Source organism: Schistocerca gregaria, chromosome 9 (assembly GCF_023897955.1).
Source record: "Schistocerca gregaria isolate iqSchGreg1 chromosome 9, iqSchGreg1.2, whole genome shotgun sequence".
In the NCBI taxonomy this organism is placed as follows: Eukaryota; Metazoa; Arthropoda; class Insecta; order Orthoptera; family Acrididae; genus Schistocerca; species Schistocerca gregaria.
Window position 1 is genome coordinate 82,304,924 of NC_064928.1, and position 26,016 is coordinate 82,330,939.

At 46.6% G+C, this 26,016-nt stretch overlaps 1 protein-coding gene across 1 annotated transcript; it reads left to right on the forward strand.

Moving 5' to 3' along the window:
* The first annotated feature begins 630 nt into the window (after window positions 1-630).
* On the forward strand, window positions 631-24,262 carry LOC126291981 (cyclin-dependent kinase inhibitor 1C-like). Its single transcript, XM_049985737.1, has 5 exons — window positions 631-717; window positions 12,381-12,659; window positions 14,641-14,838; window positions 18,200-18,369; window positions 24,039-24,262. Exons 1-4 carry the CDS (start codon window positions 706-708, stop codon window positions 18,329-18,331), a joined length of 621 nt encoding a protein of 206 aa, XP_049841694.1. The 5' UTR covers window positions 631-705; the 3' UTR covers window positions 18,332-18,369; window positions 24,039-24,262.
* The last annotated feature ends 1,754 nt before the right edge of the window (window positions 24,263-26,016 follow it).

Here is a 26,016-nt window from a genome sequence, read left to right on the forward strand (position 1 = left end):
CTTCTTAAGTTGTAGAACTCAGGATGTTGTCTTCGATGGTTAGTGTTCATGAGAGACTACGGTATTATCAGTAGTGCCCCAGCATAGTTGATGTTGTCCCATAGTGCTCAGAGCCATTTGAACGCATGGCGAGTAGGCGTAAGGGGCGGAGGTGCGAACGCACGTTGAAAGAGGGACGCCACGGCAGGAGCCTTTCAGAGCTTTCGCCTGATCTTTAAATGTAATATTGGTTTGGAGAGAAGAGCAACGCTTCTGAGCTTTGTCCGCAAAAAACTCGGTGAAGGGGCGGGAAGACGAGAATGAAAACAAGGGCGAGACGAATTCCTCCGAGTGGGTGACGCAGCAGGTCGCGTCCGTCCTTGCGTTCGGGCAGCGTGCCAGTGGAACCGCGCTCTCATTATGGCCTCTGTCGTAAGCGGTGAGTGGCGGAGGGTGCTTTGTGTGAGGTTCCTGCGGCCTCAGGAGGTGACGCTGGTGGGACGGGTGAGTGAGGGGGGACCGTGGGCTGTCCACGGCGGCCTGGACGCCGGCGAGGCGCCGAGCTGCCCGGCCGGAGAAAGTGTTTTGGAGCCGTGGTGGGGCCGGCAGAGTTTTGCGCTGCTAGTGCCGTATATATAAGGCGGGCCGAGACCGCTATGGGCATAGTGCGCTCTTCGCCGCCGCTTCTCCTGCTTCCACGCAACCTACCCTCTCACACATCTCAACATGAAGCTCTTGGTAAGTACTGAAGAATCTTAGAAAACTTCGCGGTGCTTTAAAAAATAAATAATAATAAAAAAAAAGTTCGTATCGCCCCATCTTCGGACAGGGCAGTGTAATCTTTCGTTCTAGCAACTACAATCTTTCCAGAACGAGATTTTCTCTCTGCAGCGGAGTGTGCGATGATATGAAACTTCCTGGCAGATTAAAACTGTGTGCCGGACCGAGGCTCGAACGAGGGACCTTTGCCTTTCGCGGGCAAGTGCTCTACCAACTGAGCTACCGAGCACGACTCACGGCATATCACAGCTTCCCTTCTGCCAGTACCTCGTCTCCTACCTTCCAAGAGAGCAGGAGAGCTGTAAAGTTTGGAAGGTAGGAGACGAGGTACTGGCAGAAGCTGTACTAGGCGTGAGTTGTGCTTGGGTAGCTCAGTTGGTAGAGTACTTGCCCGCGAAAGACGAAGGTCCCTCGTTCGAGCCTCGGTCCGACACACAGTTTCAAACTGCCAGGAAGTTTCATATCAGCGCACACTCCGCTGCAGAGTGAAAATCTCATTCTGGAAACATCCCCCAGGCTGTGGCTAAGCCATGTCTCCGCAATATCCTTTCTTTCAGGAGTGCTAGTTCTGCAAGGTCCGCAGGAGAGCTTCTGTAAAGTTTGGAAGGTAGGAGACGAGGTGCTGGCAGAAGTGAAGCTGTGAGGACGGGGCATGAGTCGTGGTTGGTTGGCTCAGCTGGTAGAGCACTTGGCCGCGAAAGGCAAAGGTCCCTAGTTCGAGTTTCGGTCCGGCACACAGTTTTAATCTGCCACGAAATTTCAACTACAATCTTGGTAGGAGCACCGATGTAGAGCAATCATTTCTCCCATCAGCGAAACAGTGGAGCTGGAATCCGCCATTTACCACCGCTTGGTTGATGGTAGGACTGATTCCTTTATAATGGTGCTGTAGACGCAGAGAACGAAAGATGAAACGAAAGAAATAAAAAGTAAAGGCAGTCCCTAGTTACAAAACAGATAGCTGCCCGTCATTCAAAATAATTGGGAAGATCTCGAGGAATGCCTATATATCCCGCACATCGCTGAAACGCACTGGGGATGATCTCTAATGGTGTCGATAAGCCCTGCACATAGGTTCAAATGGCTCTGAGCACTATGCGACTTAACTTCTGAGGTCATCAGTCCCCTAGAACTTAGAACTACTTAAACGTAACTAACCTAAGGACATTACACACATCCATGCCCGAGGCAGGATTAGAACCTGCGTTTGGGATCAGTGGAATCCATACTACAAGACATCTGGCTCAAAGTTGCCCTTTAAGTAACCGATTTCTAATAGTTCATTGTGCCACTGCGTTGCCAACTGCTCCTCAGACTGCTGTTGCTGATGCAGTACGATGAGCGAGAGCCATAAGCCAAACGCGATGGTCTTTCCTCTCGGTAGTGCCTCGTGCTCTATGGAGCCGGTCTTCTTGCGACCACACATTGCCGTGATCACAGCTGCTAGCAATCATGCACTGTGGCTACATCCTGTCAAGTATTTGTACAATATCGCGGTAGGAACATGCACTTTCAAGTAGACCTATTACGCGCCCTCGTTCGAACACAGTGACCTCCTGACAATGGCGTCTTTGTCGCTTTAAAGACATTCTCGACCAACACCAACACACCACGTCCAATCTCAAAGGTAAAACAACGCTCACTAGTGTTATAGCATGTATTTAAAGCAAACCTTATCTGCTTTCTTATAGCAGCACTGCTAGAGTCTTTTTGGCTACTGGCGCGAAATTTGAATAGATATCTTTCAGAAAGAGAAATTCACCCACCAACTTTCGTTTCTGTCGCACAACTCCTTCTTGATGTTGCATTTTTTTTCAAAGTGTACGTAGTTTAAAAAAAAACTTTAAAAAATTCTTTAGCAAGTGTATGAAAGCTGCAGTCACCGTCATCCGAAATGTTCAGAGCCGACGCTCCGACCATATTTGTGGCCATTCTCTTCGGTGTGCCAAAAACTGCCGTTTACTCCTATTCGCTAATCGGGGACGTCATTTGACGGTCCAGCGTCAGGGTGCCTTTGGAGAAATGTCACTGAAAAGCAACTGCTTTGCTTCAAGCCAGCCCGCAAGGAAACTTCGTTAGGTGGTATGTGAAAAGGGATTTTACACACTAAAAGGGCTATCTGCAATGATGTAGGAGCTACAAAGGCCGGTAAATGGCATGAGAGGTAATTCCTACGATTTGGTCAAGATAAATGGGAAAAGTTCAAAATGTTTTATAGAAGTTGGCTATCGTTTTGTAGCGTGTCTCTTGCAAGTCTTCACTGGCGGTGTTGCCTACATGTTAATGAACACAAATATTTAGTTTCTGGCAACAGTTTTTTGGCTTGTGACTGTGACTTGCGTTATTTTAAAAAATGAATTAAAAGTGAGGAAGACTGTTAAAGGCTGAGAAAAAGCTTCTATAGGAATAAAGTGGGACATATCAAGGCCACAATTATCAAAGTATCTGCACATAGAAATATATGAGCAGATACTGTGATCATTATGGCCGTGATATATTGCTGGTACGTACTGGTATTATATTTCACCGAATTTGACTGCCGTATCGAGAATAAATCATCGGTTGATACGTACGTAGGGACATCAGGAATTATATCCTGCCACTGCGCACCCACAGTGTCGCATTGTGAGAAGACATGACATGTTCCGTGTTTCCTGCGGAGACAGTTGTACTGTGGTACGGATAACAGGTGCGTCACAGAGTGAAATGCCTCCAAGGCTGAAGTACGCGAGAGGGAGAGATTGTTTTGGACCAAACGCAAGCAACAAGAGGCGTCGAAAATCAAACAAAGCCATTGTTATTCAGCACGACAATACAACATCACATACGGCGAGCACAACACAAGCTTTTCTTTAATGTGTTCGATAGGAAGCTTAGAAGCATCCACTATATTTTCTGCCACACGATTTCCATCTCTTTGGCACTTGAAAAAAACGTCTGGGTGTGGGGAGAAGGGAGGGGAGTGAGGGGAAGGGAAAGAGGATTTCCAAAGATGAGGACGTTCAGACAGTGGTTCTCAACTGTCTCTGTGATGTGACCAAGCAGCCGATACCTGTTGTCGAGAAGTTGAAAGATTGCAGCTGCAGAAACATGGTGGCTATGTTGAAAAACAGTGTCATGCAACTAGGTCACTTTGAAGTGTGGTACAGTATTCAATAAAAGTTCCTTTACCTGCGGTAGTAATGTGTAACTTAACGTTAAGTCCGCTAATACCTGATCTGGATACGTTTGCTATAGACTTACCGTAATTAAGGAGTGTTTTGGAGACTCCTGGAGAGAGAGAGAGAGAGAGAGAGAGAGAGAGAGAGAGAGACAGAGAGACAGAGAGACAGAGCAATAGTGTTTGTGTGTGTGCGTGTGTGTGTGTGTGTGTGTGTGTGTGTGTGTGTGTAAAGGTGAGACAGAGACAACGAGAGAGAGACAGCACATAATGACAGTGATAGAACTGTTGGTTGGTAAGCCTATGATTCTAAATGGCATTACTCTGAATTTTAAACAGCGGCTAAACTGGCGGCGAAAAAAGAAACTAATGTAAACGTGTTTCACTGACTGATGCCACCTGCGGTATACATATAATTTGGCGTTTTGTGCTCGTGTAGCTAATAGTATCCATTATAATTTGTAAGAGCGTTACGTGTGGGAGCTGACGAAACTGCCGTTTTGAAGAGGAATGGCAGAAACAGAAAGAGGAACAACAGCGTAGACTTTGAAAGAAAGCAGAGGTAAGTTTTTCAGAGACGCGTGCGCTGATATCTGTCTTCATTCTGGTCCGACCGGTGGGCGAAGGGGCTTCAATGCGACGAAGGCGTCCAGTGAGGGAACGCGGGACGAGTCGGGTTCTGCTAATGAGCTCACCACGGAATCCACGCAACCGAAGTAGCTCAACCGGTTCGGACAGATCCTTCAGTCGAATAGCGTCTTAATTGGGCAGCTTCTCGGCTTAATCAAAAGCGCAAGCATTCTTAAAGCTACCGTTTACGTGTCGGCAGGATCTGTATCCCCACTCTACCGGTGGGGGGCCAACGTCTTGCCCAATACAGCATCACTCATGAATTGCTTCCCACACAGTGCATCGTTCATTGGAATGAGTAGATGGAAGTCGGAAGGTGCGACATCTGGGCTGTAGGGTCGATGAAGAAAAACAGTCCATGGAAGTTTTGTGAGCTCCCTTTGGGTGCGCAGACCTGTCTGACGCCACGGATTATCGCGGAGAACACACTGAGGCCAACTGCCTTGCCCCAGTGGTAACACCGGCTCCAGTCAGATCACCGTAGTTAAGCGCTGTCGGGCTGGGCTAGCACTTGGATGGGTGACCATCCGGTCTGCCGAGCACTGTTGGCAGGCGGGGTGCACTCAGCCCTTGTGAGGCAAATTTCATTGAGAAGTAGCGGCTCCGGTCTCGAAAACATACGGCCGTGAGTACGGTGTGCTGACCACATGCCCCTCCGTATCTGCATCCAGTGACGCCTGTGGGCTGAGGATGACACGGCGGCCGGTCGGTACCATTGGGCCTTCATGGCCTGTTCAGGAGGAGTTTGGTATTTTTGGAACACACTGAAGTCATTTCTTCAGTTGCCTGAGGGTAGCACAGTATGCTTCGGAGCTGCTCGATGCAATGTGAGGGAGCACATCAACCAGAATAACCCTTTCAGAATCCCGAGTGACTGTCGCCAGCACTTCACCTCCTGAAGGTGCGCCATGGAATTTTTCATCGCAGGAGAGGTTGTGTGGCTCCGCTGCGTGGATTTCCGTCTTATTTCCTGTTCGAGGTAATGAACCCAAGTTCCATCGTCTCTCACGATGTCCGGCGAAAAATTGGCACCATCAGCTTCGTAACGCGCAAACAATTCCTTCGTGGCTTTTTATAGTTTTCTATAAGGCGGCGAGGCACACACCTCTGAGTACCCCCAACTAGTGGACGAATGTGTCAGCAACAGAGACGCCCAGTTGAGCAGCGAGGTCACCTGGAATGAGTGTCCGCACGTTCCAGGCGTCACAGCCGACAGGCATTCGGGAGATCGGACAGATTTGGGCCACCTTGTTGGGATGGTGGCAGATGCTAGTCTCCGCGTTTTGCCAGCCGAAAGTGGCAGAGAAAAAAATGTGTTTCATTACTTATTGAACGTCTCTCGTAGCTTGGTGATTGACCAAAGGGAGCGTTACGTGGCCGTTACTTCTCACGATGTACGCTGGGTGAACCAGAAATCCATTAACAGAATTTCGGAAGTCGTTCTGCATTTTTTGGTATCAAGCACACGTGATCAACGCAGGTTCTTTAGAGCCCAATTACATTTAATTTGATTTCTTACCCTCTTTTGTCTTTGTACTTGTGCACTGAACGTACCAGCAAAACAGTGCAAGTTTCGACGGTAGGTGTGGCGTGTCTTGTGAGTTCTGGCGATCTGGGAGACCCAAAGGAATGAGCACGATGCTGTTGTCCACTTCCAAGCCATCGTTGTCGAATGGCGTTTCATGTTCGGGTGTGATACTAGGATTTTATGACTCCCAAAATTCGAACATTATTAGCGGTTTAGTTTACTCGATTGATGAAACGTCGACTCGTTCGAAAAGATGAGTCATTCGGAAAATGTGTCCCAGAGAACTGAAATGCAAAATTAGTACCTTCTGTTACGGTCTCCCGGATACAGCTGATGCATAGACTGCGACCTGTAACGCTTCATATGTAGCTATCGTTCCAGAACACGCCACACCCTTGATTGAGAAAGTTGTTGTTCGTGACATGCCCATCTTGAGGACTTTCAGAGGCTTCGTGTGAACGGATCGCCGGTACGCTGGACATTTTCATGAAATGCGCGTGACTGACCAGTACTCTTCCATTTCCATATGCAAGAATATTGTATGCCAATCATAAATCTCCTTGCACAGTGGTGTCCACTTGCAGGATCGACTGGAAATGGACGATGCACTTGAACAATGGGTCGACTTCGTGTACGTTCCATCATACAAAGTGACTTGTCTTGAGGTGTACAGTCAAGTGACAGATGTCATGGGACAGCGATATGCACACCTACAGATGGCGGTAGCATTGTTTACACAAATTATAAAGGAGCAGTTTATTGTTGGAGCTGTCATTTGTACTGAGGTGATTCATGTAAAGATGTTTATGGCATCACGATGGAAAGTGAAATGGTGATTTTAGCTAAACGCATGAGACACTCCGTTTCAAAAATAGGGAATTCAATATTCCGAGAGCCACAGTGTCAAGAACGTGCCGAGAATACCAAATTTCAGGCATTATCTCTCGCAACGGACAGTACAGTAGCTGACAGTCTTCTTTTAACAAACGAGAGCAGCAGCCTTTGCGTAGAGTTGTCAGTGCCGATAGACAAGTACCGCTGCTTGAAATAACCGCAGAATCGTAGTGGGACGTACGACGAACGCGTCAGTCAGGACGTTGAGGCGAAATTTGGAGTTAAAATGTAAATGTCGTGTGTCAAGGGACTCCCGTCGGGTTGACCATTCGCCGGTCGGTGCAAGTCTTTCGATTTGATGCCACTTCGGCGACCTGCGCGTCGATGGGGATGAAATGATGATGATTAGGACAACACAACACCCAGTCCCTGAGCGGAGAAAATCTCCAGCCGGGAATCGAACCCAGGCCCGTAGGATGGGCAAGCTGAGCACTCAGCTTGAAAGGAGGGTATAAGATGAACATCAACAAAAGAAAAACGAGGATAATGGAATGTAGTCGAATTAAGTCGGGTGATGCTGAGGGAATTAGATTCAGAAATGAGACACTTAAAGTAGTAAAGTTGTTTGCTATTTGGGGAGCAAAATAACTGATGATGGTCGAAGTAGAGAGGATGTAAAATGTAGACTGGCAATGGCAAGGAAAGCGTTTCTGAAGAAGAGAAATTTGTTAACATCGAGTATAGATTTAAGGAAGTCCTTTCTGAAAGTATTTGCATGGAGTGTAGCCATGTATGGAAGTGAAACGTGGACGATAAATAGTTGGGACAAGAAGCGAATAGAAGCTTTCGAAACGTGGTGCTACAGAAGAATGCTTGTAGATTAGATCTGTAGATCACATAACTAATGAGGAGGTATTGAATAGGATTGGGGAGAAGAGGAGTTTGTGGCACAACTTGACAAGAAGAAGGGACCGGTTGGTAGGACATGTTCTGAAGAATTCAAGGGATCAGAAATTTAGCATTGGAGTGCAACGCGGAGGGTGAAAATAGTAGAGGGAGACCAAGGATTCAGAAGGATGTAGGTTGCAGTAGGTACTGGTTGATGAAGAAGCTTGCACAGGATAGGATAGCGTGGAGAGCTGCATAAAACCAGTCTCAGGACTGAAGACCACACCAGCAACAACAACAGATGAAGCGCCGACTTGCTCGTCACTCCACCTGTTCCACTTGCTGGACAGTAGAAGTACAGAAAGCATTTACACGGTGACCTTCCTCTGACGACACGTGGACCGGGAGGACGCCCTGAGGAGGAAAGCGACCTCCCAGCTGCCGTTGCGTCACCGCACTCCTGGGCAGTCAGGTTCATCCGTCCTGTTCCGTAACAGCGCGGCCGCTGCTACTGGTGCTGGATGAAAGGCGGCGGTGACGCAACACCTTTCCCGGCGGCCGCTCGCCGATGTAAGTCAGGTTCGAGGCCGGACGCTCGCTGGAGAAAGCAAGGACGCGCCGGGGCCTTGATGCCTCGCCAGCGGAAGAAAACGAGGAAAGGCGGCCCGGCGCGCTTTCCCACCTGCTGGACAGCGTCCACACCACCTCGCCGCTGCACGGCATTCCATATGAAGCCACGAAAAAATGGCTCTGCGCACTATGGGACTTAACATCTGAGGTCATCAGTCCCCTGGAACTTAGAACTACTTAAACCTAACTAACCTAAGGACATCAGGCACATCCATGCCTGAGGCACGATTCGAACCTGCGACCGTAGCGGTCGCGTTGCTCCAGAATGTAGCGCCTAGAACCGTTCGGCCACCGCGGCCGGCTTATGACGCAACGATCGTGGGTAGTGTCTACGGCAAGGTGTAAACTCACTGACAGTATCCGACCATTGCTTGGCTGTCGGTGAACATATGGTCCGTATCTAGTCCAACCCTACGCGGTGGCCTCATGTGGTGGGCCTCTCGGTGACTTGCCTACATAAAGCTCGTTCTTGGCCATGGCGATTTAACGCAGCAAGCCCACCCTAGTAAGGATCTTCATCTACATCTACATATACACTCCGCAACCCACCATACGGTGCGTTGCGGAGGTTACCTCGTACCACAACTAGCATCTTCGCTCCCTGTTCCACTCCCAAACAGAACGAGGGAAAAATGACTGCCTATATGCCCCTGTACGAATCCTTATCTCTCTTATCTTATCTTTGTGGTCTTTCCGCGAAATCTAAGTTGGCGGCAGTATAAAACTGTACTGCAGTCAGCCTCAAATGCTGGTTCCCTAAATTTCCTCAGTAGCGATTCACGAAAAGAACTCCTCCTTTCCTCTAGACACTTCCACCCGAGTTCCTGAAGCATTTCCGTAACACTCGAGTGATGATCAAACCTACCAGTAACTAATCTATCAGCCCGCCTCTGAATTGCTTCTATGTCCTCCCACAATCCGACCTGATAGGAATCCCAAACGCTCGAGCAGTACTCAAGAATAGGTCGTATCAGTGTTTTATAAGCGGTCTCCTTACAGTTGAACCACATCTTCCCAAAATTCTACCAATGAACCGAAGACGACTATCCGCCTTCCCCACAACTGCCATTACATGCTTGTCCCACTTCATATCGCTCTGAAAGGTTACGCCCAAATATTTAATCGACTTGAGTGTCAAGCGCTACACTACTAATGGAATATTCAAACATTACGGGATTCTTTTTCCTATTCATCTGCATTAATTTACATTTATCTATTTTTAGAGTTAGCTGCCATTCATTACACCAATCACAAATCCTGTCCAAGTCATCTTGTATCCTCCTACAGTCACTCAACGACGACATCTTCCCGTACACCACGGCATCAACAGCCGCACATTGCTATCCACTCTATCCAAAAGATCATTTATGTAGATAGGAAACAACAGCGGACCTACCACACTTCCCTGGGGCACTCCAGATGATACCCTCACCTCCGAAGGACACTCACCATCGAGGACAACGCATTGGGTTCTATTACTTAAGAACTCTTCGAGCCACTCACATATTTGGGAATCAATCCCATATGCTCGTACCTTAGTTATGAGTCAGCAGCGGGGCACCGAGTCAAACGCTTTCCGGAAGTCAAGGAATATGGCATCGGTATGATACCCTTCATCCATGATTCGCAAGGTATCATGTGGAAAAAGGTCTATCCACTGGAAAAGTGCGCTTCCTCTAGGGCTTCAGCCGTCGACTTTTCCGTCTATCATTGTTCAATGCATTGCCTCTTGCCCTCCGCAAATGTTAGCGAAGCGTCGACAGGTTTATGCTTACCTATTGTCACGGTTTTGGAGAACGAGAAACCTTCTCTAAAAAAAATAAAAAAATATAATAATAATAATAATAACAACATCGATTCCTCAAAGAGACCGAAACGCAACTCGCTCTGTTCTACTGTGAGGTCCACAGCGCTCTAGACATCGGCTCTCAGGTTGTTGCCGTGTTCAGAACACATTTGACACCGTCCCGCACTCCTGGTGAGTGAAAACAATACATGAGCTTACTGAGTGCCGAATCAGATTTGCGAATTTTGAATACATTGTGGGAGTCAACAGCGATCAAAGTGTTACAAATATTTACTATCAAAAACAGTCTTGATCACAATTTATTTATTGCAGTGACCTGTATCGATCACAATTGTGGTGATCTTCAAACCAATGAGTAACAACCTCCTTCTCGTGGCACATTTACTACCAGATGGAGTTTCTTACTCATTGGTCTGAAGGTGACCACAGTAGTGGTCGAAACCTGTCACCGTAATAAATAAATTGTGGTCAAGACTGTTTTTCATAGTAAATATCTGCGACTGCTTCCATAAGCAGCTGTCTTTTACAACTTCTCTTCTAATAGTACTTGTATGCATTGTGTGTGAATGTAGTATAGTGTAATAGTTTTGTTGTACGATGATGATGATGATGATGATGATGACGATAAAAGAAGGGAGAGACTCAAGGTTAACGTGTGCTAACCAACAGACGGATCACCATCAACTGTCACATTCTCTCACTTCATGAGAAATTGCAGTGAGGTTTGGTATTTAAATCAAGACACTGGTGCCAAGTCTGCTGATCATGAGCTTTCTGCCACGACCTCTTCTCCCCTTGCCAACCAATTGCTGGCAGTGAAAGTTTTTCCACCACCAGTATGTCCAATTAATTTCATATTTTTAGATTTGTGGAAGGCTTTCGACACGGTTCCTCACAAGCGTCGTCTAACCAAACTGCGTGCCCATGGAATATCAACTCAGTTGTGCGACTGGATTCGTGATTTCCTGTCACAAACGTCACAGTTCGGAGTAATAGACGGAAATCCATTTAGTAAAACAGAAGTAATATCCGGCGTTCACTAAGGTAGTGTTATAGCATGCATAATGCATGCCAACACCATAACGTGTAGCCCATACTGATGATGTTCGTGAACATTCTGTAGTGTGTAAAGTGTTCCCCTTTCTCATTAGACTAACTGGTTTCCAAAATCACATACCACAGTGTTGTGGGTTCGTCTGAAAGTATCACTCTAGGCCACTGCTGCTGACCTGAACCAACAGGCTACCTACACCAACGAACATTTCGTCAATGATGGTGTGGTTAAACTGGGATGCATGTAACTCTTGTAGCAGTTGAAAGATTTACAGCCATCTGCATAGGAATGAGATGTCTGTTCCTTTTCGCCACCAGGGCTGTGTATCGATCCTCTTGCGGTGTGGTGGTCTGTCTGTGACCAGCAACATGCCTTTGCATAGCAGTTCCACCTTCAGTGTCCACCCCACTAGCTGAACGGTCTATTGTATTGCCATACATGGGGGCCTGGGTTTGATTCCCGCTGGGGTTGGAGATTTTCTCCCCTTAGGGGCTGGGTGTTGTGCTGTCCTCATCATCATTTCATCCCCATTGTCGACCCACTATTCTCCCAATGTGGCATTGCACTCAATAAGACCTGCACTTGGCAGCCGAATTTCCCTCCTGGGAATTCCCGGCCACTGACACCACATGATCATTTCCATTTTCCACATTCAGCGGCCATTTTTAAATGCGAGACGACACTTTCGGACACAGCCGTTACTGTGGCCACAGAAGTGACACTAACTGCCTCTGAGTCGTCCAGCTGCTCATCTGCAATAGACAACAAGCTCCATCAAACATTGTACTGCATTAACTGACGAATGTGTACCCTGTGTTTGTGCACAAGCTTCACTTCATTTCCTTTTGCTATTGATCGGAAGTTCTGCAGTAATTGTTAGTTGTTATGTAGCAATTAGTAGTTTTTCCTCAGCAAGTGTCAGTTGTTCCTTAGCAGTTGTCAAGCAACATATTTTGCCTCTGGAACAGAAACATTAGACGATACAGTCAATATAAAGGTTAGGGGCTTACAGTGGTGAAGCCCCCTTCATCAGTCTCTGATGGTTGTGAATGAGCACCGAGCTTTCGTAACGCAGTGACCTTCCTCACAGGTGGTGGTGCTGGCGCTGGCAGGCGCAGTGCTGTGTGAGGAGCAGCAGCAGCAGCAACAGGTGGCGAGCAAGAGGCACGACAAGCGCGGCCTCTTTGGGCTGGGAGACTTCGGCGCCCTGGAGTACGGAACCCTGGGGGGCTATGGAGTGGGTTCAGCCCTGGCCGGTGTTGCGGCACCAGCTGGCGCCGTCGCTGCCGCTGGTCCAGCCCTTCCAGCTCCTCTCCCAGCAGCTGTGCTCGAGCCCGGCGTCTCTGTGCACACCACCATCACCAAGCAGGTACCTCACAGCGTGCTACTCTATCCTCGCCGTGATGTACTCTGTCAGCACAGCACTCCAGTTTGTTACCACTAATGTGTCTTGTTCTTCCTCCTTTCTTCCTAGGCTAAAGCGCATTTTCGTCATTATGTTCTACCTTGAGTTCATCTTTTCATTGGGTGACCTATATTCCTTATAGCAGCTAGTGATTTATGTCATACAATTTTCGCAATCTCGTGTTCATTGATCACATCTAAGTGTCTGTCTTATTCACTCATTAACTAAGTCCAGTTTCTTTTCTAATGCTTTCACTTCTGTATCTCTAAATGTCTTCCTTGCAATCCTCCACAGAACTTTCAATTCCCAGCTTTCCAAAAACTTCTAGTTACTGATGTTTCAGAAATGGCCTTAACTGTGTATATCATAACAGGTCTAGTTATTTTTCTATATGTTTTCTTTCAAGTGCAGTATTTAAACACCATGCCACTTTGTTTGGTTTTGCTGCTTGTTCTCTAACCTCTTTTTCGACATTTCTACTGTTCGATAATATGTATCAACGCATTTAAATGTTACTATGTGTTGAACAATTTTCTATGTATTTCCAGTTTGTATCTAATTGCTTTCATTCATATAGTTGTGAATTTGCTTTCTGAGTGGTTACAGTGTCTGTTAACACCAAACCTGTAGTTAAAAAGTAAGACTTTCGCCCTTTTTGAGTGGTTATGGCGTCTATTAACACCAATACTGTAGTTGAAAAAGTAAGGCTACTCCCATAACTTCATCCACAGGATGCTAACTGCTTAGTGTTGTCTATGCATTTACCACAATTCAACAAATTTCAAAGCTTTAATAGTATTTAAGGGTCTTTCATAAATACGTTCTTTTATTTGTTTGAGTACAATGTCTGCCTTTCGTAATGGCATTGTAAGTTTGTCTGGCTGGAGCATGTTAAGCCTGGGTGTATTTCCACTGTTGCACTGTTCCAATGGGTTCTCCTTTTGTTTATGGAAAGACTGGTGTGGTGTGGATCTGACATGCCAACTGATGAGCTATTTTATTTACAAGCGATAGCTCCAAGGTTCATAAAGTAAACAATGTCTGGGACAGCAACGGGATGATCACACGCCCCGCATCCAAGGTGCTGTTGTCAGTAGTGAATTTTATTTGTTTAAGTATATATCTCCTACACATTCACTAGTAAATATACTCACTGTGGCTACTGAGACAAACCGCATTTTGTGGACCAAACACTCTCCACCACAGCCTTGTCGCAATGGATACACCGGTTCCCTTGCGATCACCGAAGTTAAACGCTGTTGTGCGTGGTCGGCTCTTTGAGGGGTGACCATCCAGCCGCCATGCGCTGTTGCCATTTTTTGGTGTGCATTCAGCCTCGTGATGCCAATTGAGGAGCTACTCGACCGAATAGTAGCGGCCTCGTTCAAGAATACCATCATAACGACAGGGAGAGCGGTCTGCTGACCCCACGACCCCCCCCCCCTGTCCCCATCCTCCTCTGAGGATGACATGGCGGTCGGATGGTCCCGGTAGGCCACTCGTGGCCTGAAGATGGAGTGCTAAACACTCTCCACCATACCCTGTCCTACTGGGTTATCAGAGTAGCAACGCATCCAGAGGAGACCGCACTTAGCAAAAAACGTAAGAGGGAGTTCCTGGTAGGCAAAGCCTTGGAGTCATGGCATGCAGTGTTACTTCAAGCCAGTAGGTAAATTCATCACAATAGTACGCTTCACTTTTGATACACCTATGATGCATCATACTCTAAGTTTCTGACTTTTCACTCCTATAGCACGTGGAGCAATTTTCTTAATGCATGGACTGTGAAAAATGAAAGGTTACACAAGATTATAGATAGGTATCTGGTGTCTTCATTTCGCACCTCAAGAAACTACCACCAATCCTATAAGTCCACATAATCAGATGAACTGACACGGTGATGCTGAAGAGGTGTTGACGACGTGTATTTCTTTTTGTGGCACAGGTCCCAGTTGCCGTACCAGCACCGTACCCCGTAACCGTGGAGAAGCACGTGCCCGTGGCTGTGCCAGCACCATATGCTGTACCAGTCCCCAAGCCGTACGCCGTCGCCGTACCCAAGCCATACCCAGTAGCCGTGGACCGACCAGTCCCTGTACACGTGGACAGGCCGTACCCAGTGCCAGTACCTCAGCCTGTAGCGGTAAGTACCCTTCCTCACATGTACTCATCAGTCCTCCGGCTGGGTAGATGAGGAATGAAGTCTACAGAATATGGGACAATTAATGAGCTGTCATTTCACCCACATACGAGGTGTATGGCCGCTGGCAGGTGTAGAGGGGAAAAGCTGTAGCTATGGAAGAAGAAAAGGAGTTAAAGGTATGATAGATGTAGTAGACATACAGAAGATGGGACAATTAATGAGCTGTCATTTCACCCACGTACGAGGTGTATGGTCACTGGTAGGTATGTGTGATAGATGTAGTAGACATGCAGAAGATGGGACAATTAATGAGCTGTCATTTCACCCATGTACGAGGTGTATGGTCGCTGGTAGGTGGAGTAGAGAGGAAAAGCTGTAGCTGTGGAGGATGAAAAGGAGTTATCATGTGTGATAGATGTAGTAGACATGCAGAAGATGGGACAATTAATGAGCTGTCGTTTCACCCACGTACGAGGTGTATGGCCACTGGCAGGTGGAGTAGAGGGGAGAAGCTGTAGCTGTGGAGGATGAAAAGGAGTTATCATGTGTGATAGATGTAGTAGACATGCAGGAGATGGGACAATTAATGAGCTGTCATTTCACCCACGTACGAGTTGTATGGCCGCTGGCAGGTGGAGTAGAGGGAAAAGTTGTAGTTGTGGAAGATGAAAAGGAGTTATCAAGTATAATAGATGCAGTTGTGAAGAGGAAAGGATTGGGGATGAGTGGAAAATGGTATCTACGACTCGCCTTAAAATCTGCCTTATCATTTCACAACTGCATGACTGCTAGACCTTGCTTCTTTGATAAATCCTTTTCGTCCTCTACCCTCTACTCTTCCTGCCAGCACCTATACACCTATTACGTGTATGACTTGACAGCTCACTAAAATGTCCCACCTTCTGATACCGCATAAGTTTTCTGTGAACTTCGTTCCTCATCTTCTCTTGCTATTGCATCATATCGTTCTTCACTTCAACTGCTCCTTCCCCTATCACTGGTACTATTCCTTGGATGTTTTGAGATGTATGTCACTAGCCAGTTCCTGCTTTTGGGGAACGTTTTTGCGTCATATATTACTGTAACTATTCTTTAGAGCAGAAATTTTTTAACATTTTAAAGGTCTCCAGTTTTGTCTCTGTTGTATCCTGTACTACCCGCTATCACATAAATGGCTTCTGTAATTAAATATCTGTTTCCAAAAGACTTGTTCGTCAATTCGGATGCCTTTCCTGGTACAGGCTCGTATACATCGAACAACAGCATTCTTCCCCTTATTCGTCTTTTACCAGAATGTAACAATTCTGCTCTCTCATAATCTCTTTCACTGCCAGTGCTCGCGGAAAGAGCCATTGCGTTAGCCTTGCGTGTGAAATAGAAGCTCTCAGTTTTTCCCTTCATGGTGTTTTAGAGGTGCAGTTAGGAGGAAGTGATTTTTTGTGCCAGAATGAAATTTTCACTCTGCAGAGGAGTGTGCACTAATATGAAGCTTCCTGGCAGATTAAAACTATGTGCTGGACTGAGACTCAAACTGGGGACCTTGTAACCGTAAGGCACACCGTGATGCAGAACGCCTCTCTTGCAGCGTCTGCAACTGCGCCTCGCTGAGAATTTCCGTGCTGCTTTCACACTTACTAAACGCTCTGCTTTTATTTCAATTTTCTCTGTTTTTTTTTCTATCAGTCGTATCTGGTATAGATCCAAGTCTGTCGATTATTATTCAATTATTGGTCGAACGAGAGTTATTAGCTTCCTTTCCAGGAGTATAACATTTCCTGACGTTTCTTGGAATGAATCTCGATCTGGCATCTGTGTTACCTGCGATTAGTTTTATGCTTTCGTTCTGTTCTATACCGCTCCGTATACAGGGTGATCAAAAAGACAGTATAAATTTGAAAACTTAATAAACCACGGAATAATGTAGATAGAGAGGTAAAAATTTACACACATGCTTGGAATGACATGGGGTTGTTAGAAACAAAAAAAAAGTTCACAAAATGTGCGACAGATGGCGCTGGACAGCAAAACGTCAGTAACTACTCCGTGACGGGTGAGAGGTACGCCGATATGTTACAGAATCGCATCATCCCCAGCCTGGCTGACAAACACCTGCTGGAACGTACGATGTTTATGCAGGATGGCGCTCCACCCCATATTGCTAGAAGCGTGAAAGATCTCTTGCGCGCGTCGTTTGGTAATGATCGTGTGCTCAGCCGCCAGTTTCGTCATGCTTGGCCTTCCAGGTCCCCAGACCTCAGTTCGTGTGATTATTGGCTTTGGGGATACGTGAAGTCGCAAGTGTATCGTGATCGAGCGACATCTCTAGGTATGCGGAAAGACAACATCCGACGGCAATGTCTCGCCATAACTCTGGACACGCTTTACAGTGCTGTTCACAACATTATTTCTCGACTACAGCTATTGTTGAGGAATGATGGTGGACATATTGAGCAATTCCTGTAAAGAACATCATTTTTGCTTTGTCTTACTTTATTATGCTAATTATTGCTATTCTGATCAGATGAAGCGCCATCTGTCGGACATTTTTGGAACTTTTTTCTTTGTTCTAATAAAACCCCCATGTCATTCCAAGCATGTGTGTCAACTTGTACCTCTCTTTCTACATTATTCCGTGATTTATTCAGTTTTCAAATTTATACTGACTTTTTGTTCACCAGGTATATAAGGTACTCTATACTAGATGAAAGTATCAGCTAGGTGTATAAAACAGAGGCATTCAGTGACCCAGGCGATCGTCATAGGCCACACCACGTACTCCTTATGTCTCCATGATTTCTACCTCACCGTTTATTGCCGTCCCATCCACCGACCCTCAAATACCTCGGCCTCATCCTCGACCGCCACCTTACCTGGACTCCCCATCTCCTTACAATCCAACACAAACCTCACAATAGACTCCGCCTCCTGAAACTCCTGTCCTGACATGGGGACTGCATCCTTCCACCACCCTTCACACCTACAAATCTTTGATCCGGCCCATCCTTTGTTATGCCAGCGTTACTTTGGGGATTTCTGCCCCACCGAGGTTCCCTAAAGCCGTCCAAATCTTTGGGCGCCGTGGACTCCAACTCGCCGTTCGTGTCCACAATGCGTCCCCCACGCATGCGCGGGATGGAACTTCTTGCATATTTGTTTATGTTAAGAGTCAACTGCCAGAGGACTTATTCTTCCACTCCCTGCAACCTCTGAATTGAAGCCCACCTTTTTCAACTGATTAAAGTCTGGTGTTGTCTCGATGAACATCTGTCTCGATTACGGGAGCTCCCAAGCTCTGTGAGGGAACCAGCAGTCCGCGTAAGTGCGTGGTGGAGGGTTTTCCGTACGTGCCTTTTTCCCGCAGGTGCCAGTGGCGAAGCCGGTCCCCTACTTCATCCACAAGCCAGTGGCGGTGCCCGTGGCCCACCCCGTTCCCGTCGCAGTCCCGAAGCCCATCGTCTTCGAGAAGACGTTCGAGCTGGGAGGCTGGCACTAGGCGCCGAGCCGCGCTGCTCCTCCGCGAGGCCCTCTGAGGTGAGTCCTCCACCGCCGCTACTCCTCGTGCACCAGAGGACGGAACACACTTTCTACTACATCATTTATATACAGGGTGTCACAAAAAGGTACAGCCAAATTTTCAGGCAACATTCCTCACACACAAATAAAGAAAAGATGTTACGTGGACATGTGTCAGGAAACGCTTACTTTCCGTGTTAGAGCTCATTTTATTACTTCTCTTCAAATCACATTAATCACGGAATGGAAACGCACACCAACAGAACGTACCAGCGTGACTTCAAACACTTTGTTACAGGAAATGTTCAAAAGGTCCTCCGTTAGCGAGGATACGTACATCCACCCTCCGTCGCATGAAATCCCTGATGCGCTGATGCAGCCCTGGATAATGGCGTATTGTATCACAGCCGTCCACAATACGAGCGCGAAGAGTCTCTACATTCGATACCGGGGTTGCGTAGACAAGAGCTTTCTAATGCCCCCCCTAAATGAAAGTCAAGAGGGTTGAGGTCAGGAGAGCGTGCAGGCCAATGAATTGGTCCGCCTCTACCAATCACCGAATATGTTGTTGTGAAGCGTACGAACACTTGGACTGAAATGTGCAGGAGCTCCATCGTGCATGAACCACATGTTGTACTTGGTTCAAATGGCTCTGACCACTATGGGGCTCAACTGCCGTGGTCATTAGTCCCCTAGAACTTAGAACTACTTAAACCTCACTAACCTAAGGACATCACACACATACATGCCAGAGACAGGATTCGAACCTGCGACCGTAGCAGTCCGGACTGCGCGCCTAGAACCGCGAGACCACCGCGGCCGGCTGTGTCGTACTTGTAAAGGCACATGTTCTAGCAGCACAGGTAGAGTATCCCGTATGAAATCATGATAACGTGCTCCATTGAGCGTAGGCGAAGAACTTGGGGCACAATCAAGACATCACCAACAATGCCTGCCCAAAGGTTCACAGAAACTTTGTGTTGATGACGTGATTGCACAATTGCGTGCAGATTCTCGTCAGCCCACACATGTTGATTGTGAAAATTTTCAATTTGATCACATTGGGATGAAGCTTCATCCGTAAAGAGAACATTTGCACTGAAATGAGGATTGACACATTGTTGGATGAACCATTCGCAGAAGTGTACCCATGGAGGCCAATCAAGTGCTGATAGTGCCTACACGGTGTACATGGTACGGAAACAACTGGTTGTCCCGTAGCACTCTGCATACAGTGATGTGGTCAACGTTACATTGTACAGCAGCAACTTCTCTGACGCTGACATTAGGGTTATCGTGAACTGCACGAAGAATTGTCTCGTCCATTGCAGGTGTCCTCGTCGTTCTAGGTCTTCCCCAGTCGCGAGTCACAGGCTGGAATGTTCCGTGCTCCCTAAGACGCCGATCAATTGCTTCGAACGTCTTCCTGTTGGGACACCTTCGTTCTGGAAATCTGACTCGATACAAACGTACCGCGCCACGGCTATTGCCCCGTGCTAATCCATACATCAAATGGGCATCTGCCAACTCTGCATTTGTAAACATTGCACTGACTGCAAAACCACGTTCGTGATGAACACTAACCTGTTGATGCTACGTACTGATGTGCTTGATGCTAGTACTGTAGAGCAATGAGTCGCACGTCAACATTACTTTCCTTCAATTGGGCCAAATGGTGGTGAATCGAGGAAGTACAGTACATACTGACGAAACTAAATTAGCTCTAACATGGAAATAAAGCGTTTTCAGACACATGTCCACATAACATCATTTCTTTATTTGTGTGTGAGGAATGTTTCCTGAAAGTTTGGCCGTACCTTTTTGTAACATCCTGTATAAATAGAAAGAGAAGTCGACATAATATTTCAGCTCTACCACACTTATGTTAATCGTATCCATAATCTCACCACATTAAAACTGATGCGTTTCGGAAGTGCAGTCTTCCATCTTCAGACTAATCTCCTGGTCACCTACGTGAACTCCGTCATCAGCATCCAGACGGAACTACCTGTTGGTTGCACCGTTCTCCTTCAGTGATCAGGAAATTTTTTTGCACCTATGTCCGATTTGGGCTGAAAATACTCGTAGCTGTGATAAGTAATAATGACCTAAAATCCTGCACAGCACAACACACTGTCCATCCGATGTTGGCAGTGCTCAGCAACAGGATTTCCAAGGGTACTAAACAAAGACAACTTAGAAAAATTTTACCGTACTTTGTGAACTAATCAGTACTTTTACTCTTTGGTGTTCAGAATCTGAATGTGGAAGCTCACTTTCGAAACTTTTAAATGAAAATATGCTTCTCTAGCTGACATGTTGAAGAGATTAACGTTGGAAGAACACGGGTAAATGTCAGCACGATATACGGCATTACAAACGTGAAATGCTGGTACATCAGTAACCGGTGTAACAGCCAGAATGTTGAATCCAAGCATGCCAACCTATATGCATTGTGTTATACAGGTGTCGGATAGCATATCAGTTTGTGAGATTTTGTTCCATGCCTGTTGCACTTGGTTGGTCAATACAGAGACGGTTAATGCTGTTGTTGTATGATGATGTCCCATATGTGCTCTATTGGAGACAGATGTCGTGGTCGAGCAAGCCAAGGCATACCATGGAGATTAAGTGAAGTTTTCGAAGGAAGCACTTGAGCTACGAAATCGCGCCATACAGAAATATTTGGCCCCAGTATGTCAGTATGGACTATTTTTGAGAGGTGCTCATGGGGCCTGAAGATGGCATAATGGATTGCCGAAAGTGGTAGCGAAAGTAAATAAAATAACATCTCAGTTGCTCAGCTGTTTGGCGAATTTCATTGTTAAAAATATCTGCAGCTCATTTTGGGCTACAACAACGGTGTGTTGACGAGCGTTATCATGTTGGAAAGCACCCCCTGGTATGCTAATGGCAGAATGGCACAACAGCAGGTCGAATCACCAGACTGACCGGCAAATTTGAAGTCAGGCTGTTTGGGATAACCACAAGAGTGCTCCTGCCGTCTGTTACAACAACGGTGTGTGGGCGAGCGTTATCCTGTTGGAAAACACCACCTGGTATACTGTGCGTGAATGGCACAACAGTAGGTCGAATCACCAGACTGACCCACTAATTTGAAGTCAGAGTGCGTGGGATAACCACGAGAGTGCTCCTGCCATCTGTCACAACAACGGTGTGTGGGCGAGCGTTATCCTGTTGGAAAACACTCCCTGGTGTGCTGTGCATGAATGGCGCAACAGCAGGTCTAATCACCAGACTCACGCACAGATTGGAAGTGAGGGTGCATGGGATAACCACGAGAGTGCTCCTAGTGCCTCGTGAAATCGCACCCCGGACCTTAACCCCAGGTCCTCACCTGCCCGCATTCTAACCAACACACGACCATCACTGGTAACGAGGCACAAGCAGATTTCATCAAAAAACGCTGCAGACTTCCACCCGGTCTCCAATGAGCTCTCGCTTGATACCAACGAAGTCACAAATGGCGGTGGTTTATGGTCAGTGGAATGGAGGGCATCTGGCTCGGAGCTGTCTTTGAAGTAACCGATTTGTAACTGTGGAGCGAAATGCTGGTCAAATTGCTTCTGTAGATGAACTATGTTGTTTCAGAGCCACACATCGAACACAGTGGTATTTCCTCTGGGTAGTACCAGTTGACCGTATGTTGGCCAATCTTTGTCGACTGCACATTCTCGCCACTACCAATGCCAGCAGTCGTGTACATAGTCTACATTACAGCCGAGTCTTCCTGCGACATCGTAGAAGCAACGTCCAACCCGTAGTCCCGTTGCAAGACCTCTTTCAAACTCAGTGAGGTGTTGATAATTGCAACTTTGTCGTCTTAAAGTTGCGGAGCAGATTGTGCTGAGAAATTATTGCTAAGAAAAAAAAAAATCGATACCTTCCGCTATTTCGGGGTTAATTAGCGGTGAAGTTAGCCAATGAGGCCGTTACGCACGCAAATTCAAGCTGTCCGCCAGAGACGGTGTCGGCAAAAGTTTTCTTTGCCTGGTTTCCTAAAACCGAATAAGAGACAAATACAAAAGCTGTACATGGGACGGTAGTAGCGATCGAACCCGACCCAAAGACTGAGAAATCCCGTGCGCTGGCTTCTACTCTATGAGAACAACTGGCACTAATTGTATCTCGACAAAATCAAAGGAAAATGAATGTAGGCCACGTGTAGTGTCAAAACAAACTTAGTTTAATACGTTAGATACCGCCTTTTGCAACTGCAATGGAGGTCTTATTAATGCTATCCTCTGTGTCCTTGGTGACTCAGATGGATAGAGCGTCTGCCGTGTAAGCAGGAGATCCCGGGTTCCAGCCCCGGTCGGGGCACAGATTTTGAACTGTCCCCGTTGACTTATATCAACGACTGTATGCAGCTAGGGGTATTCCTTTCATTGTAACAACCATTGTCATCTCGCCATTTAGTGCTAACATAGCACTTCTGGAATCTCAACACATGTCCACCTTTTACGTAATATCTGATCAGAAGTATCCGGACCCCAAATTGTAATGTGAAATCAACCGCTATGTGTCTCTGGTGGTGGACACACCAGTGTAAAAGGAAATGGTAAGTATTGGGTTGTCAACAGAGATACAGTAAAAGAAGGAAGGGATGGTCAGGAGAGCTAAGTAACTTCGACGAGGGCTAGTAATTGGGTACCACCTGGGTGCAGATCTATCAGGGACATTTTAACTGTTCCAAAGCTGCCCAGGTTGACCGCTGATGATTTGATACTGATGTGGAAACATGAACCAAGACCAGACCTCATATACTGACAGAAAGGTACTGTCGAGCATTTAGAAATGTTGGTTGTAAAAATATCGCTTGAGATCAAAGAACTGAATCACTTGTGGGTTCCAAAGAAATACCAGCGGACCATTTAGCACAACGACTGAGTAGGAAGCTGAAATGAGATACGCCTGTCGTGCAGCTTCTAATAGGCCAAAAATTTCTGTACAGCTAAGCGATGCTTGAGGTGAACGTAAAGCGCCAATGGACAGTGGATGACTCGAAACGAGTAATTGGCAGTGATGAATCATGCTATATTCTGCGCTAATCCGGAGGAATGGTCTGAGTATGGTTGTAGAACGCTACCTGCCAACACGTTTAGTGCCAACAGCGAAGTCCGGAGGGGATGGTGTTATGGTTTTCGTGGTCTCCTTATTGTGCTCCAGAAAACGTTAAATGTCGACCACTACAACACTGTGCGCGCTGTAGACGAGCAGCTGGAAGACGACGATTGAGTCACCATGACAAGTGTAATGCAATGGTTTGTGGACACTAACATTAATGAAACGGATAGGCCTGCACAGAGATCCAAACTGAACCCAGTGAAACAACTGTGGGATGAGTTAAAATGTTAACTTCGATCCAGACAGCATCTTCTCTCGTTTGAGCCCTTGAGGAAAAATGGCGTGGCACTTCTCCACTTTGAGACACATCACTAAAAGTGTCCACAGCAGGGCTCAAGCCGCCCTAAAAGGCGAAGGGAACACTCAGCGCGCTACTGTCCACTAATTCGTGCGAGGATGCTTTCAATGACGTGGTGTATTGGCTTTTTCTACGTGCATGCGTCCTTCAAGATTGGACGTCATTGTTTGTTGTCAATGTTCGTTTTACAGTGTGTGTGTTCGGACTGAGCTTTATCTGATGCCGGCTGTCCATGTTCCAGGGTCCCTGGCACACCCCTCTGCTGGCTGTTCTTAGCGGCGACAGACGGCTGTGAGGGAGGCAGGAGCCACCTGTCCAACACTCAGGATTTACTCAAGTGTATGCGAGAACCAGCGAGCACTCCGATTGTTTTTTATACTTTCATATACGTCATATGGGTTCAAGTCACTGTGCAATGTACAAGGCTGCTAGTTTATACAAATAAATATGTATTATTTTTCACAATTCTTTACCAGCATTTCTCCCACTCCCCGACCTGTATCCCTTCCTCTCGAATGGCATAAAACAAATCTTAACTCTGTCAACGTACACATCGCTTTGTACATCAAATATACACTGATTAACCAAAACATTACGAGCACTTGCTTAAGGTGTTGTTTGTCAGGCTTTAGAACGAAATACACTATTGATTGTGCGTGTCAGGGGTCCGACAGTCTGTCAATAGTTTCGTAAAGGTATGTGGCATTAGATGTCTATGTACAAGTCATGTAAATGGCGTACATAACGGTCCTCTGATATGCACATGCAGTGATGGTTACCGATAGCGCCGGAAATGCGTTCCAGAAGATGTATTGGGTGTTACAAAAAAGTACGGCCAAACTTTCAGGAAACATTCCTCACACACAAATCAAGAAAACATGTTATGTGGACATGTGACCGGAAATGCTTAATTTCCATGTTAGAGCTCATTTTAGTTTCGTCCATCTACGCTCAATGAAGCACGTTATCATGATTTCATACGGGATACTCTACCTGTGCTGCTAGAACATGCGCCTTTACAAGTACGACACAACATGTGGTTCATACGCGATGGAGTTCCCGCACATTTCAGTCGAAGTGTTTGTACGCTTCTCAGCAACAGATTCGGTGACCGATGGATTGGTAGAGGCGGACCAATTCCATGGGCTCCACGCTCTCCTGACCTCAACCCTGTTTACTTTCATTTATGGAGGCATTTGAAAGCTCTTGTCTACGCAACCCTGGTACCAAATGTAGAGACTCTTCGTGCTCGTATTGTGAACGCCTGTGATACAATACGCCATTCTCCAGGACTGCATCAAGCGCATCAGGGTTTCCATGCGACAGAGGGTGAATGCATGAATCCTCACTAACGGAGGAAGTCACGCTGGTACGTTCTGTTGCTGTGTGTTTCCATTCCATGATTAATGTGATTTGAAGAGAAGTAATAAAATTAACATGGAAAGTAAGCGTTTCCGGACACATGTCCACATAACGTATTTTCTTTCTTTGTGTGTGAGGAATGTTTCCTGAAAGCTTGTCCGTACCTTTTTGTAACGCCCTGTATATCAGGTGGCTGCGGTCGCCAAGACATGAACGTCAGTTCAGTACAATGCTCCTCAAACCACTGGAAGCATTTTCTGATTGAAGCTCTGCCGTGTGTGGTTGGTGCTTCGGTCCTATCCTGAGACTGACTTCACTTGCAAGTAGAGTGGAGAGCCTGTGGTGAATCTCTTACTGTACTGATAGTGTGGCTTCAAACTTCTTGGACTACTCGTTTGCTGAGGGCACACTTACTCGTCTCGACGTTTGGTATCCTTGTCGTTCTGTCATATAAATGAGCCAAATTGATCATTGGTACGACCAGCGAACGGGTGTGGGACACACAGAAATCTACTGTGATTTCAGGGGTCTGGTAGAGAGTAAATTGCGATCTGTCCGCCTGATCGCTAGAAATGACAATCTTGCATTTTTTTTTTCGTGGCTGCAATCGTTTCACAGGTGGCGCCTCCAAGTCTCGCCACTGGCGCACAATTCCCGCCAACTGCAGTTTACATCGCCACACGAAGCAAACAGGGTAACGTACTGCTGCTCCAGCCTTGTCAGAGTGCACAGATCTCAGTTGCCACTTTCCCTCAGCTGCACCTTTATTGAGAAACTTCTGTAGATTATCAATCAAAGTCTGTTTAGCGTCAGATCAATTCACATTGTGTTATCCAGGTTTTTAGGGCCAGAGTACA

Excerpts from the sequence above, each read along its gene's own strand:
- LOC126291981 (XM_049985737.1), top strand. Across the intron at positions 12,660-14,640 it reads ACACCACCATCACCAAGCAG|GTCCCAGTTGCCGTACCAGC; the intron begins GTACCTCACAGC and ends TTTGTGGCACAG. Across the intron at positions 14,839-18,199 it reads CAGTACCTCAGCCTGTAGCG|GTGCCAGTGGCGAAGCCGGT; the intron begins GTAAGTACCCTT and ends TTTTTCCCGCAG.